Genomic DNA, 16,332 nt, shown 5'->3' on the forward strand with positions numbered 1-16,332 from the left:
ATCTGTCCTGGAACTTTTGGACTTATATATAATCTATAAAAAACTCAGTGAAAAGCAGTAAAAGACCATGGTGGTCTCCTTATCTCTACCTGGATGGAAAAACACTGAGTGTAGCTGCAGATACAACAACCCTGTTTGTTACCAGAATAAAAGCAACACAATAATGTGACAGTCAAGAATACCCTTCCTCTCCAACATCCTTCCCTTGTTTGTTTGTATCTATGCTCTGGAAATAGTCCTCCCCCTCCGAGGTTGTTGTGATGGCTGTAATGTGAGGAACTCGCCTCACACTTCACACTAAATCCTGTGAGGACAAGTGGAGACAGTCAAGGGCCCAACCTGTCTCGTGGCGTACGAACACACCTCAGTGCCAGTAAAGCAGAAGCCTTGGCCTCCCAGAGGAAGCCCCCGTGTGTGGCGGCCGCCGGCCGAGACCCGGATGATTAAAAGTTCCTTCCTTTCCCACTTGGAGTGGGCATTGTCCCGCCGCACAGACAGACTGTCCACACGGCGTCCTGACCAGGAAGTGAGTCTCTGAGATTCCAAGGAGCTGCAGAAAAGTCCACTGATGATGACGATGACACAGTTCAATCCAAACAGATCTTTTCATCAAGCTTTGGGAAATCTAACGGAAACTATCAATGAGCGTTTGTTTCAGCAGAGACCTGTAGTTAAATGACACACTGCACTCTGCTGCTGCAGTAATGTATCAGCAGTGACCCTTAGAGGGGGCTGTGGCTCAACCATGGGATCATTTGTAGTTGTAGTTGTGTAATTCTTGGGGTTGAAACGGTGGTTTGTGGCCTCACCTTGGATCAATTCCCACTGGGACCTGATGGTCTTTAGTTCCTACATATAGTTTCCTCCTGCAGTTGAAACACACGCTGGATGTAGATTACTGGACACTCTACATTGGCCATAGGTATTGGTGTAGCTTTGTCTCTATATGTGACCATGTGACCCTCCATCTCCACTCCCACAACCAACTGTCCCCCTGACCTGAAGAAGTATTTGGCAGTAGGAGATAAGGTAAAATACTTATTTTTGTAAAAACATTTGTTTTGATAACTACTGCCAGACTGTTATAACATATCTAACAAAGATTGTTGAATTGTTGTAGATAAAAACCTGCACCTGATTAAACAACACGCTTTAGTCAGGTTCTGTTCTGCTCAAAAGAAACCACTCTAATTTCATCTTTTGGTAAATTATTTTATTTTATTACGTTTTCTGTACTCTTCAGATTTCTCCACTTTTGTTTTGATTTGTTTGGGTGTTTTTTTAACTGATTGGACACTTGATATAGAAGTCATTGGTATTTTTAAAAGAACACAGAAAACAAAAAAGTTTTTGGATACACAGAGAGAAATGGCTGATAATGGATTCTACTGTAAGAAGAACCGCATTTCACGTTTTTTAGGGCTTTTTTAGGCAGAGCGCGGTGAGAGGTTTGGAGTAAAGGCCGACGTACACGGTTATATACATGTTATTGGACTGCTTTACCAGCTCTGATGACAGTGAGTGTCAGCAGTGTAAAAAAAATAAACACAGCAAGACATGAGTTCATGTATAAATATATAGATCTTTATTCATTCATTTTCTTCATATGCTCGGTTTACAGTGTTGAGGAACAAATACTCTCATTGAAACTAGCTTGTTACACTACATGAACAAAACAGAACACACGTTAGGAGCTGTAGGGATCGTTAGTCATGTGATACATGAGGACACAAAAGAAACTTTAAATTCAAACAGTGGTAACAATTGATCTTTGAATGTGCTTGAGCTAATGTGTGATAAAATAAAACGTAACAAAAACAAGATTGTAGTTTAAATATAGTAAAGGAATGTGAGGTTGTTAGGATACAACAAATACTGAAAACATTCATTTTCGGCTATACACTAGTTCAATTGTTAAATATGAAAAAAAATATCACAGATCTTTATATAAAATGTGGCCTTGAACACTGTTTCAATATTATAATAATATAACTTTTGTATACAAAAAAACTAAACTTGATATAAAATATCAGTGCATAATCAGGTCCTCTCCACACCACAAAGACAACATGGATTTGGTCCACAGATAAAAACATCACATGGGCTTTTATTTGGACATCAGTTCATTTAAAGCTGCTTCTGAACAGTGGGTGTCTGTAGTCACACATGGAATCAAAAGTTTAGTTTTGGACGTATCCAACACATCCTGCTTTTAAAAGAACGAAAAAAAGGGAAGTGGGAACACAGAGCTCAGTGAAGCAGAGCCGACTGGTGATAAGGTTACCTATCTGTCGATGGTTGTTTCTAGCCTGCACTGTAAGCGTTACTGAACACTGATCACAGAACCACAGAAAGATGAAGAGCACAGAGAGTCAGTCAGTGCTGCTGACCCTGGTCTGAGGAGGACTGAGCTGCAAATACCAGAGCCACAGTGTTTACAGTCTAAATAAATACACAATTCCCTTCACTAGTGCTTTACCTTTGAATACTTCCTATTAAGCCTGGCTCTATTTTTATTTTTCTAACCTAATTTGTTTACGTGGAAATAAACATAATGTGGTTTCCTTCTCTCTCAGTGACCTCAGGGGCTTTAACATGGACATGTTCAAATCCAGTAAAATAAGTTTGACCTCTCATCCAATTCAGGGAAAACTGAACAAATGCCGTGGACGAAGGCTGGTCTGACATTTCTGAGAATACTGTGACCTGGAGGTAACTGGCAACTGTCACATTTCTTTTTCCTGTATTCCTGTATCACCAACATTTAAGATAAGGATGGATCAGAATCATCTCTGACTCTTTATCACTTCATGTTCAATTGAACTGAAACGTTGTGTCCATTCTGATTGTGTTTGTTGTTGTTTTTTTCAACTTTACCCTGCTTTAATGTGAGTTAGATAACCTAGAACAGTGGTGCTAAAAAGATTGAGTCACAGAACCCACATTTTACCTGAGTCAGTTGGTCTCCACCCAAGTTCTTATCCAAATACAGCAATACACAGGGCCTTGCTAAGGCATAGAAAGTGACTGGAATGTGTTACTGTAGAGATTTTGTTATTTAGTAAAAAATATCTGTAAAATATTCTATCTGTGTGGCTCTGACCAAAGCTGCAGGTTAGAGGCAGAAGCTTGGTCAAACAGAGAGTGTTGTTCTGGACTGTTTTTCACAGTATCACCCTGTCCACAAACGTATACTTATGATCAATTTTTGGCTCACGACCCAGCTTTTTAGAAACCCATAATCTAATTTCTCCTTCAACCTAAATAACAATTAGCTGATTCATCTGGGGGGCAATTAAGAACGCCGTAAAAATAATTTGTGAGATTTTAACTTTTAACAAAAGTCAACATTAGACAGGGTTTCTGTTAAGAATCCTGGTTTGGCTGTAAGAAATGTATAAATATATATAAAACTGTGCCAGTCTAAGCATTATTAGCATAACCAATCACTTGTGAAGGTTTCGTAACATTAAATCCCACAGTTTGATGTTGAAATTGGAATCATGGTTGGTTTTCACAGTAGATGAAGAAAACAAATATACCTGAGCCTGTTTTCAGCTGTTAGACATATCACAGTGAAGGTGGAAGAGAGCAGCAGCAGCAGCATGGAGGTGAAGCCTACATCTGAGAAGTGTGAAGAATGAAAAAGTCTACAGGAAGAAAAACCTCTGTTGATGTGAGGCAGGTTGATGTCAGAGTTGGACCTCATCTCAAACGCTGCTGCCACACGACAGACGCCCAAAGAAGAGCGAGGCACAGGCCCGGAGGCTGCCACGGAGCAGAGCACAGATGTTGTTACACAGGTGGAGTGGAGTAGCGCACCACATAGTTGTAGTCAGGAGGTGGGCTGTGACACTCCAGCCCGTCGTCCAGGGCTGAGTCGTCTAGACTGAAGTCCAGAGAGGGAACAGTCGGTGGGAACTTCTTCTCTGACTCACAGAGAACCGACTCCTTACTCTTACTCACTGCCTTCATCCTGGAAACACAATGAGACGCAGGCTACAGTTCATTCTTTTTGAATTCTTCTACTGCTGAATATTTTCAAGCTCGTGGAACAAACTACAGTTTAAAAAGAAATTAGAAAACAAACTACTAGTTAATCAAACATTAGGCCTCTAAATGCACCACCAAGCTGCAGTAACAACAAACTAGCTTTGTTTTGGATTTCCTCTTCATAACTTGACCTTGTTACCCTTAAAGGGCTCCTTGTGAGGCTGTACAATTTAGACAAACATTTAACTTATTCATGTAGGACATAATAAATCATCGCGGCCTCTTCTGCTTCATTAGATCCTCAGAATATGAGTCATCGCCTTTCATTGTCTTTGCAGGTTGCCATGGGTTTCTGGAGCCTTCTCTCCTGAGGCCAAAGGGTCAGAGCTCAGCAGGAGGAAGTGATGGTGCCTAACTGGAATGTTGTGTTGATGAATAAACTACCTGGCAAAGTAGGCATCGAAAAATAGGACACAATAGAAACTGGTCGTCCCCTGTGGCCCATGTAAAAAAAAAAAAAGAAAAAAAGAAAAAGATAATCTACCTAAACAGGAACACGAAGAAATGAGTATCTGTAGAGTTAAACTGTACGTTGTCTGATTTTGTTTTGCAAACTTTGCTGTGGAAACTGCCCTAATGTAAATATAAAAACCTTTTTGTGTTACACTGAAGAAAGCAGGCGGGGTGGTGAGGGCAGAAGGAGCAACAGGTGGGGACGAGCTGCACAATAGATCCACAGCTAAGAAGGGTGGTCCTCGTAAAAGTCTCTAAGTTCAAAGGTGATAGTGACCGAGTGGTTGCCCAGCAAAAAGATCCTGGTCCGGATCATTGTCCACATGCCTGCCTTCATTCCCGCTGCCATGCTGACGTCCTGATGGCACAAGCTGTCCTACAGTGAGGCTTTTTATCCTCAGCGTCGAGTTTTAAGACGTTACAGTCAGTGAGAGGCAAAGGCAGAAGAAAATATGAGAGGTTTCCAGGAAAGCCGATGGTTTCCTGGAAACTTCTCATATTTTCTTCTTGACCTTGACAGACGTTTGTGCAACACAGCGATGTTCATTTGTCTTTGTCAACTCCGCTAGATTCTGAGGCACCTTTTACTTTCAAATACAGTCTTCAGAGATTTTCAGAGCTGATCTAGGATTACCGTCTACTCAGGTCGTTTTTTCTTTTTTTCTTTACATCAGCCATTTCTTTCCGTGCATCCCAAATTTTTCCTCTTATTTCTTTGGGCTGCTGTTCATGAACTAATGACTTCTTAAAAATGACCAACACTTTGGAAATAACTGCAGTGAACCATGTAGATTAAATGTTCTTAAATCATACAGCTATATTACATTTCCAGTTAAGGCGTTTATCCTACATCCAAGCCATGGAAATGACTTAATCATACACATAAAATAATAATTCCTTGACATGCCAAACATTGAACAGTTTGACAGGCATGAAATACTGACTTTGAATCAACACAGTGTTTCCAAGGGGCTATCAGCCAAGATCTTGGAGTAGCGGAGGATTTATAATATCTTAATGTGGCTTTTGAAATAACTTCAAATCATGGGGGAAAAAAGACAACCAATCAGATATAAGGGACCATTGTTTTTACTGTATGACTTTTGTGAGCCACAAACACTTGAGATATATTAACAGTTGATACAGTGCAGGTGACAGCAGAACAATAACACCGGGTTTTATAGGGCAATTATTGAATTCAAGAGTTTGACCCTGTGAATTAACCCTGCCAATGAGCTGCTGTAAAGTCAACGTGTAATTCTTAAGACACCAACAGAGAGCCTAATAAGAAAAAGATTTACAGAAATTTGATTCAGATTCGACTTCATCCCTGGATAACAGCTAAGTGAGAACAGATTGCCTCGCTGCTTTTCTTCTAAGACAGTTTTATGCACTTGCCTTAGCAGGATCCACATCTTAAAGCCATCAAATTCTCCACAGGGGTTTCGGAGCGCACACTCTCTACGTCACTCTTACCAGATTATGTGTGTGTTTTTGACCCAGTGTTGGATTTAAGAAGACGGCCATGAGTCACAAGTTTAATCAGTTTGGGTGGGGTGCGGGTGTTCTCATTCTGGGATGCTGTTGTGAACACAAATATTTTTGGTGTGTCCTCCTAAAACAGCCGAGCCTCCGGCGGACGCAGCAAATCTGCTTTTGTGTTCAGTCCCTCACTTTGTCACCTTCAAGCCTTTTCCCTCCTACTTTCCCTTTGTGCCCCGGTCCCTCACACACATGTTTTAGTCAGACAAAGGGAGAAAACTGGCTGCTGATTTCTTTTAAAGGCAGAAGAAATGTGTGTGTGTGTGTGTGTGTGTTTTAAAGTAATGGTTATAGCGTCTACATTCCAGCACAGCAGGGAGGTTCCCAAGCAGGTATTTTTCAGACTCTTCCAGTGTTTTTATCTGTGGCTACTTGTTGATAATGTAGAAGAGGGTGTGTATATGTTTGTGTGTGTGTGTGTGAACAACTTACGCTAAAGCCATGATGCTCAGTGGTCGACCTGCCAGTGATTCAAGGCACTTCAGTGTCTTCATATCATCAGCTGAGAGACCCATCCCGCTGTCTGATTGGCCGCCCTGATAAAGACGATGACGTAAGAGAAATCAATGCACCACATGTCATTTGGTGCTTTTTATTTGAACAAAGAAGTGCTTTAGTCTAATCAGCCAGTTATCGTGACACAGAGTGAGTCAATGGTACAATATACCAGGATTCAATTGAAATTAAAAGTCTTATTGAAAATCCCTGGAACGACATCAAACTGAAGATAAAGAACAACATAAAAACATTGGTGTGAAACCACGTCAGTGTCAACACAGCTGTTATCAGCGAGACGTCCACTGGTTTAATGTGTCACAGACCTGACTGGTTTGACTGTTGAGGCTGATTAAGTCACTGTCTCCCAGGTTCAGAAATATTTTCACCACGGTTTAAATCTAGTTTTTTTTTACATGGTGTTGAAACTTGTTGTAAGAACTAGTAGAAAAAAGACCCAGTAGGTTTCAGTCATGGGACTTAAATTCTGCGTGCTGAAAAACCACTTCCTTCCAGTGTTAGGAGTCTATTTCTTCACTGGTTTCTTGGTTTGTTAATAGCGGTTTTTCTGGGTAGGCTGAATAACTCACCCCTTGTCCATCATGTCCCTCGACCTCCATTGTCACCTCATCAAACGTTTTCACACTAGCTGGACGAACCTTAATGTTCCTGGTGGAAAGAAAATCTGGCGTTAGACTTCTTTGATATTTTAGGAATTATTCTGTTTGGAAATTCTTGGAGTACAACGAAGCCAAAAGTTCAGTAGCAAAACCACAGGAACTTAATCACTTAGATCAACAGCGTGAAGTCTCCACGACATTTTACTTTGAAAACACAGCCTGTTTACTTTGAGTTTCAACACTGGTAGGAGCAAAATCCAAGAACTTAATTTGGCTTAAGAGGCAACTGCCATTAATGCTTTTCAACACCTCCTCCACACACACACACACACACACACACACACACACACACCGAGGACCTGTGAAAACCCTGAGCTTCAACAAATATTTTCTTAACTAGACATAAATCATGCAGTTGGCTGTATGTTGTTTCATGGGAAATTCCTTACAGGAGCCGTTATACTGGAAGGACGTCAGCTACCCCGTGTATATTTCTTATCGTGTGCCAGTCAGCTCGGTGCCACTTTGTTCTAAGGTTGGACCTGATTTTCAGTGCATTGAGCTCAGTCTGGGTGCTGAGGGAACAATAATTGCTGTGGATATTGCTCAGTGTCAAGACGGAAGAAAATTCTGGCATTTCCTTGTGAAAACAGAGCCAGCGTCGCTCAACCTTGAATACTTTGAGGTAAAGTTTACACTACTTTAAGATAAAGTGACTGATGTTGAGCTGGACACGGCTGCACGGGAAAGCAGAGCAAACAAACACAGAGGGTGTCCATGTAGCCACATCAGCCACGACGTGCCACAAATTGACACAAAAATACTTTCTGCGGCTGCTTTGAAGAGCATTCACTTCAGAAATGATCCAGTGACAGGATCATTCAAACTGATCTGAGATCCTTTTTTATTAAGGAGGACATTACATTGTTCTGTTAGTTTTTTCTTCCCCTCTGGTGACACCGAACCGTCACTGGAGAGCAGGGCATCAGGGCTGATCTAATCTTTATTGAAATTTCAGGTGAAGGTAACATAAGCGTTTGAACAAAATGTTCTCACCAGCTGCTCCCTGAGTCACAGTGGGAGGCTGGTCGCGTGGACGTCTCCTCTGACGGTGCTGTGGTGGACGGGTCCCCCACCTGAGCCAGCAGGGCTGTGTTGACAGGTATGTAATGTTTTCCCTCCTGTGAGCGCAGAACACAGACAACAAGACAAAGACTCGAGTTACATGATGCAAACTACAGACGGACAAGGGGCTTCTCTCTCTCTCTCTCTCTCTCTCTCTGGACCATTTCTGTACAAATGTAAATAATCTCGCCGTTGATCACAGGAGACATGCCAATCTGATACTGCATATTCAAGTTAATATATTTTGCAAATGGACGAGTTACTTGGATGTAGTCCATCTGTAGGAGACATATAAGCTGCTCTCCTCACAGATGAGACAACACTGTGTGTGTCATGATATCTAAACATGACCTGCTCTTTCTAAGGCTCTGGCCAACTTTCCATCGTCACCTTCAGTTAATGGTAAAGATTTATTTTTGTTTAATTCAGTGTAATCGTGTGTTTTTTTTCCTGTAGGTATTTTTAATCTCAGAAAAGATAACTATATAATAATAAAATAAAATGATGATTTCATTGGTTCATTTGTCAAAAGAAATAATAACCAGAGTAGGAGTGAAGAACGTACAGGGCCTGTTGAGCTAATGGGAGTGCATACACTCAGTTACTATTTGAGCAGCTCTCTGATTGGTCGAACCATCACATCATGCTACACATGCTACAAGTGTTGGACACAGTGGTACTGTCACAAACATAACATCTCAACGCATCATAGCAGGTCTCACTACTGTTTTGGAAACTCTCCCTCCATCGTCTCCATCTCTATCCTGACTTCACCCTCCTATTCAACTATTTTTTTCTATTTTTAAATAAAAACAGACAGCAGTCACTGACAATGTTCACCAGAGTTGTTTTGTTGTTTGAAGTCAACAAAACCCTAAACAATGTCAGCATGTGTGCTTGGAGCCGAGCTGTGTCACAGACAGACAACATGCAGCAACACAACGTGACGTCAACCTGCCGGACTGACTTTTATTAGTACTCTGACGTTTTGGCTCACATTCAAACTATGACATATTGTATGTTCGTCTGTTTGACATTTTATTGTTATTAAAAAAACCCTGTTTATTTGAACAAAGTCTGTCTGGAGGATTGAATGTGAAAATGTTCTGGTTTATGTGTTGGTGTTTCCCTGCAGTTGAACTTGTTATCAGAGAAACTAAACACTGTGGTTTTCTTCTCGTGTACATTTCTTAGCCTGACAACAAATAGCCCTGTCTTCTGACAGCCCTTTTAAAACACACAAATTTCCCACATCTTGTGACATAATTCATAGCAGACAGTGTTCTTGTACAGTGAGCTGATGGTGACATTGTTCTACTGTTTGTATGTTTTGAAGTTTGGTTCCTCTCCTGAGGCACAGCCTTTTCACTGGCCAATTGTTTGTGTTGGGTGTTGCTACTAGCAACTTTACTCCTGGTTATTTACAATATTACACAACTAACCATTAATTGCAGCTTTATAGACAGGACTTCAATGAGATTTTAGCTTTTTTTTTTAAAATGTTGTTTGGTTTCACATCTTTGCTGAGCAGCTGCTTATAATAATCTCTTCATTCATTGTTACCTGCTGCACACTGGCCTGAAGCAGGTCTCCCAGTTGTTCCACCAGCTCAGTAAATGTTGGTCGCTCCTTTGGCTCTCCTTGCCAGCAGTCTAACATGGTCTGGTATCTGTGGAAACAGCAGTCATTTATATCATGTGTTGATTATGTTTAGTGAGGTCATCTTACGGTGGGATACGCTCCATTTATATTTATAATTAACCAAATGGATTCAGTTTTTCTACTGTGGTCTAATTTATAAATACAATGACTACACTATGTCTGAAACTCCATGTTATTATACCTGAACTCTCAGTGGTCTTCACACCAAGGACCAGTTAGAACACACCGCCTCCCAGATGAGCTGTCAGCATCACAGCCCATATGGGAAGACTCACAGCGTATATGTGACTGTTCACTGCAGCGGTCAGACTCATTTAGTGGGTTTAAATCAGAAATACAGAAAGCACCGATGCTGTTGTTTAGGTTACACTGGCAGAAGGCCACTGATTAGGATCAAGTGTTAATGGATCCCTGTCCTGTCTTGGTTTCAGTATCAACCGTGCACCATGTGTATGACCCAGTTTTGTACGCGTGAAACTGTTTAATCGCGTATTTTTTGAATATCATATTCAGCATTTCCTATCATTAAAGCAGATGGTCTGCTGCAGCTGGACCCTCCCCCTTTCTCCCCCTTCTTTCCTCTCCATCTGTGTTTGTGTGCGCGGCATCCCGACCTCTCACTCATGTTAGCCTGGTCCAAAGAAGTAGAGCGATTCTCATGTTAATGAGCGTACTGTAGAGTAGAGTGCTCCAGGTGCTAGCTGTCCTTACACTGACAGGATGTAGAGACTGTGATCACAGCCTCTATGTGTTTAATTCAACTCCGGGGGAAGTCCACGCACTGTATGAGTATTCAGTTGAAACCACACTTCCTGCATCTCTAATGAGAATAAATAGTCTGCCGCGTGCGTCTGGAGGGAGCGCAGTGTTGTTCAGAGAGTCTGTAAATCTGAACCACTCTGTCCGGTTGAGCATCCTCTGTATTGTCCTCCTACTCTCTTCAGCAGCATCTGCTGCATTCCTTTACAATGCATCAGGATGTTTTTCTAACACAACAATTCTGATGAATCAGTGCAGAAGAGGCATCAGTTTATTTGCTCACCTCCTCTACCGTGACATCATGTGATTAATTATCATTCATTTACGGTATGTTTGGGGGTGGAGCCGTTAGCACATGCATGTGAAGCACTTCCCCCCACAGGCTCAGTGGATTTCACAGCACTGTCTCAGAGAACGGCTGTGAATCCTAAACACAACGAATGGAGACGATTTTATCTCGACTTTAAATTAGAGACACAACTCTGTCTCTAGAATGAAAAATAAAGACCATCTCAGATGTATATTTTCATAACAGACTGATTTCCCCGAGACGGCAAGAACAAAATATTCTTGGCACCGGAAAGGCCGGCATCTATGGATTCAATACAACGCCTGAAAGCTAAAGTCTGGATTGGATTTTGTGCATCATGTCTGATCAACATCTCTGTCGCAAAACTGATAAATTCATCCGCTCAGCTTTACTTGGCACAAGTCGTGCAAAGACTTCCCGAGACTTTGTGTTGCCAAAATGCTATTAAGAAAAGGGGACGGTGTTAGGCTTTCAACACAAATAAGACTTGTATAGTTTGACTTTGCGAGTCGTGTTAAATTAAAAGCAGACAGAACACGTGCACTCTATACATTAGGGCGAGACACAGACAGAGATTGGTCGGTCTGTGTTCTCATTACAGGAACCTCTGTCTTGCTGCCACAGTAACTGACAGCACTGATAGGAAAGGAGAAAAGTCCGTGTTCTCCCACACATATTGTCTTGCACGTTCCAAAAGTTTCACATCACAAACCTCTGCCCTGTGTCTGCACTCACTGCTGAAGCTCAGACTTGTGGCTAAGTCAGTGTCAGTCAGAAAATGCTTTTAGCTCGCAGCTGCCAAAAAAACGTGTAGCTCAAAATTCCGCAAAATTATGGTACAGTTACCAGTGATTCCTTTAAGGAACCTCGACTGCTTGAAACGACACAAAAACATACCTGTTCTCAGCTGTATATGAATACTTTTTTGGCTTTACTGTTTTAGTTAAAAAAAAAAGCTGTGGATGATGAGATGATAAACAAGACTTATGTTCTCCAAGAATGTACAATCTTTAATGACAGAAAACGACCGCAGTTTCTGAATCCTGAAAACCCGTCTTAATGTTATGTGTGATCCAACCATCTGGCTGCCCTCGAACTAAATGTGGTTTCTGTGGTACAGATATGTGATTGTTTATCCTTCCACAGAGACAGAAGGCATTGCATTACGCTGATCTGTAAAGTAATATAATACCGGATACACGCTAATGTGTTTTGCGGTCTTCTGAGAACAGTTCAGGTTGTACCGTCCTAAACCAGCGACTGGGATTAAATCAAATGCAGTCCTGGTCCTTTAAGCATTTCAAGATCAATCAATTAATCACTCTAGAACGGCTTAGATCTCCCCTTGCCATTTACAACCACCTCCCAGTGCCCCCTGAAAAAAAAAAGAAAAATATACTCACATTTCAGACGACGCATAATCTGGTGCTCTCATCCTGCTCCCATCTTTCAGTCTGCAGCAAAACTCTTCATCAATTTGAACACCAGGATACGGAGAGGCACCTGGGACAGGAAAAAGAATAGAGGTTCAAAGAGTTGTCACTGACATCATTTATCATCACCACCTGGCCTGTAGCTACGGTGATGTTCTGTTAAATGCAGTATATTTGCTCCAAAGAATCTGATGTTATTAAACTGCTTCTAGCCAGTATAGAACAGAGTTCTGACACACGTCACAAGGATTTTCCAGGAAACTGTGAATTCCACATTCAGGATGATAACTTTGCTGTGACACAAACTAACATTTTAAAGAAAGAAATGAGACAAGCCAGGTTTGATAAATGAAGCATTCATACTAATGTTATGAAGATCGTAAATCAAATCACAGTCGACTGTATCCAAATCATCCAACGCCAATACAGTTTAAAAAAGAAACATAATCAATACCCATAAATGTTATTGGATGATGTAAGTCTTGCTCCACTCGTGACATTCACTAATGTGTGATGTTGTATTTGGATGGCTGCACTGAGAATCTGTATGACCTGTCAATCATGATTCACTGCTAATTTTGTTTACATTTGAATTGTCATGTTAGTCATAAAAGTTCAATTCGGAGCCAAAACCAACTTCACGGACATTGTGAAAACACAGTCGCACACAGAACAACCCTGGATCCAGTGTTCACTTTTGTTAGTTTTGGAAAAATAAATCCCAATTCTGTGTAGTTAAATAACGATTCTCAGCCTTTTAAAAGGCTGTGTGCTTCCCTCACACAATGTCAAACCGTAGGATTTCTAAGAAAACCACAGATTAAATTTAGCATATTGTTAGTTTAGCATAAAAGAATCTCAGGAGATAAACCAAACACTGTGACCCAGATCAGTAAATTAATAAACAGCTTTCTTTGGCTGTTTGGTTAACTTTAAGTTTATTTTAGCTCACCCGTTTTAGCTTATTTTTATTTGTTTAGCTTTTCTAGCTAATGTAACCAGTATTCTTTCGGACTATTTGGACTTATTTTCAGTATTTTTGGGAAAGAAAAATAGCTAGATCAGAGAAGTCAGATTCCTTTTTTTTTTTTGCAACAAAAGCTGTTCTGACATGATTTGAGATTTAAAAACATTCCAAAGCTGACACACTTGTTGATAACACAGCAAACTGAAAAACACCCTTTGGTCAGCTTTAAACCTTTGACCTTTAAAGAGGATTGAATTTCAATGCCGACTTCAGGCATGAGTCTTGGTCACTTGTATCTTTGTCTCCTGATTTGTTTTTCAGACGCCTGATCCAACAGTGCCAGATGTGTATGTGTTTCTTTAGCAAAAAAAAAAAAAGTAAAATGTGGTGAGAGTTTGACAAGAGTGAAGAAGAGAGGAGGAAAATCCACCATGATGATGTCTGTGTACTTTACAGTATGCAATTTGACACACTCTCTGTCAAATGCACAAGTTGACAACACCATATGGCCGTGGTTCAAAATGTACAGTGTAGCAATTCTTCCAACGTTGCTAGCCCCTGTGGTGACATTCAAACATACATTATTTCATGGCGAGAGAGTTAAAAGTGTGTGTCGAGCGATGAACAGGCAATCATGGAGCCAAACACAACATGGTTTTAAAGGCGGCAGTGGTTTCTCAGTGGGGACTTTCACACTGATCTGGCTGCTTGGTTACAGAGCGTTTGTTGTGTTGCCAGCTGAGAAACAAACGTGGAGCCTGCACAGGAGTTCATGTCCCGCAACGGTGCTAAAGAATACAGTCATATCGCATTATGAGTTGCATTAAAATTGCTTTCTCACTCTGACTATGACCCTTTGATGCAGAGGCATAATTTTTCTTGTAAAGTATTTTATAAAAATGGGTATAGCACACATTTTATTTTCTGTATAGTTATTACCCTCAGCTCCTTGTTTCAGCCTGCTTATTTTTCTTCTGCAGGGTGAATATTTTGTATCATTAACAGCCGGCATATCTGTGTGAACCCGCAAATGGATACTTGGGGATCCAGGTACTCACCCAGAGAGAAGATCTCCCACATGAGAACACCGAAGGACCAGACGTCACTCTGAGTCGTGTAGATCTTATCAAAAATGGCCTCAGGTGCCATCCACTTCAGCGGAAGTCTTGCCTGTGCACAGGCAACAAGGAGATCAGTCATTAACTGACCAAAGTAAAGGTCTTTAATATCTTAGAACTCTATTAATCCCTGAGGTTGTCAGAATTTGAAGTTTAGACAAAAAAGATTCCTACTCATGGTAATGTGAAATCATTTTTATTTCTGTGCCTTATTTTACATAGGATTTTCATATTTTGCAATCTTAAAAATCCCGTGATAATATTTTCGGAAGAAACAACTACTATATTTGACTTACATCTCCTTTGCGGACATAATCTGGGTCTTTGTAGATGTCTCTGGCCAGTCCAAAATCACAAATCTTCACAACGTTGTTTTCTGAAAGCAGTATGTTTCGTGCTGCCAGGTCACGATGGATGCACTGTTAGGAGAAAACAGAGAAGAAATAACATTATTTTTGTGTGTTTACATACTTAATAATGTGTGTGTTTGTGTGTGTGTGTATGCACTCATGCGGATCAGCTTGGAGGAGCAACACATGGTCAAAGCATCAGTGATATTACAATAGAAAATCATTTGCTCCATTTCCAGGCCAAGGAATTACTTCTAAAAGGTTAATAAAACAATGGCTTCCTTCTCCAATCAGTTCCATCCGGTCTCACTGAAATTATGAATGACCTGACTATGAATACATTTTCATTTAAAAGAAAAAAAACCCACTGGATTTAGGGAAGAAAAGTACAAAAAGCAAATTGAAGTCTGAGTAATTTTTCACATGAGAAGCTTATCTTCTTATCTGAAGAAAATACAAAAAACCTGTCAATTCACCGTGTGTTTGTTCAAAATGCTGAAGAGTTCAGAATGAACTGTGTTTAAAGAGGGTGTGGTTTTTACATGGAGTGAAACTGGGATTACAATGACAGATCAGCCTGATCTGAAACTATCTATACAATATGCTACAACAGGTTTTCTTCATAAAAGAATGTATGTGAAGAAGCGTATACCTTGCGTGAAGCCAAGAACTCCATGCCTTTTGCAACTTGGAAGCTGTAACAAATCAAATCCTCCAGAGTCAGGACTCTTTTGTATAAATCCTCAGATTCTACAGAAACAGAGAACCAAACATAAAACATTCTTAGTGCAACATAAATACATTTAAGTAGGAATTTTGAGTAACAATCTTTTGTTTTCAAACGCATTGAGTTTTTCACTGTCGAGAGACAAGAAGAAAACAACAGAACAAGTGGTCGAGAGACAAGAAGAAAACAAAGACAAGAAGAAAACAACAGAACAAGTGTCAAATCCCATAATGCAACACGTCCAGATTACAATTCATCCTGTCACGTAGGCGTCTCTCCTAACACCCTGTTTATAAAACATCCTTTACGGATGAGAGCCAAATTAAAACTCATCCTACTTTTTTTTTCAGATATCAGGTGATGTGTGAGGTTTATGGGCCTGGTTGGGGGTCCGAGGGAGTCCTTCCACAGGCCCACCTGAGTAAACAGCTAATCAAACCAGAAATAACACAACATGGCCGACATGCCGGTGCTGAGCTGGAGTCTGAGAACAGATCAACGCTCAGGTCAGCACAGGAAATAAACAGACGCCTCCCCCGGCTCAGTGGGGTGACAGTGGCTCCTTCTGTAGTCATTGTACTGCTGAACAGGAGGAGGAAATGTCCCATCAGAGACAGGCCGAAAACAATCTGAGGGGAGCTTTCATTCCTGTGCAGGAGGGGTGGAGCAAAGGTGAGAGGAGGGAGATGGAAAAGGGAGACAAACAGGGGTGAGGGGC

The 16,332-nt window shown here is 40.9% G+C and overlaps 1 protein-coding gene across 2 annotated transcripts in view; it reads right to left on the reverse strand.

Annotated features, from left to right (window-relative positions):
• Nucleotides 1–1,562: 1,562 nt before the first annotated feature.
• kdrl (kinase insert domain receptor like) overlaps nt 1,563–16,332 on the reverse strand; it is a 57,093-nt gene continuing 42,323 nt past the window's right edge. For both annotated transcript variants that reach the window (XM_008326734.3, XM_008326733.3), the window contains exons 22-30: nt 15,540–15,637; nt 14,834–14,956; nt 14,478–14,589; nt 12,423–12,522; nt 9,852–9,957; nt 8,220–8,344; nt 7,134–7,212; nt 6,481–6,584; nt 1,563–3,976 (exon numbers count right to left, since the gene is read on the reverse strand). In XM_008326734.3, the coding sequence (XP_008324956.1) occupies nt 3,796–3,976; nt 6,481–6,584; nt 7,134–7,212; nt 8,220–8,344; nt 9,852–9,957; nt 12,423–12,522; nt 14,478–14,589; nt 14,834–14,956; nt 15,540–15,637 (1,028 nt within the window). In that variant the 3' untranslated portion in view covers nt 1,563–3,795. The remainder of the gene's footprint in view (nt 3,977–6,480; nt 6,585–7,133; nt 7,213–8,219; nt 8,345–9,851; nt 9,958–12,422; nt 12,523–14,477; nt 14,590–14,833; nt 14,957–15,539; nt 15,638–16,332) is intronic.

Source organism: Cynoglossus semilaevis, chromosome 15 (genome assembly GCF_000523025.1).
Source record: "Cynoglossus semilaevis isolate Cse_v1.0 chromosome 15, Cse_v1.0, whole genome shotgun sequence".
Classification (NCBI taxonomy): domain Eukaryota; kingdom Metazoa; phylum Chordata; class Actinopteri; order Pleuronectiformes; family Cynoglossidae; genus Cynoglossus; species Cynoglossus semilaevis.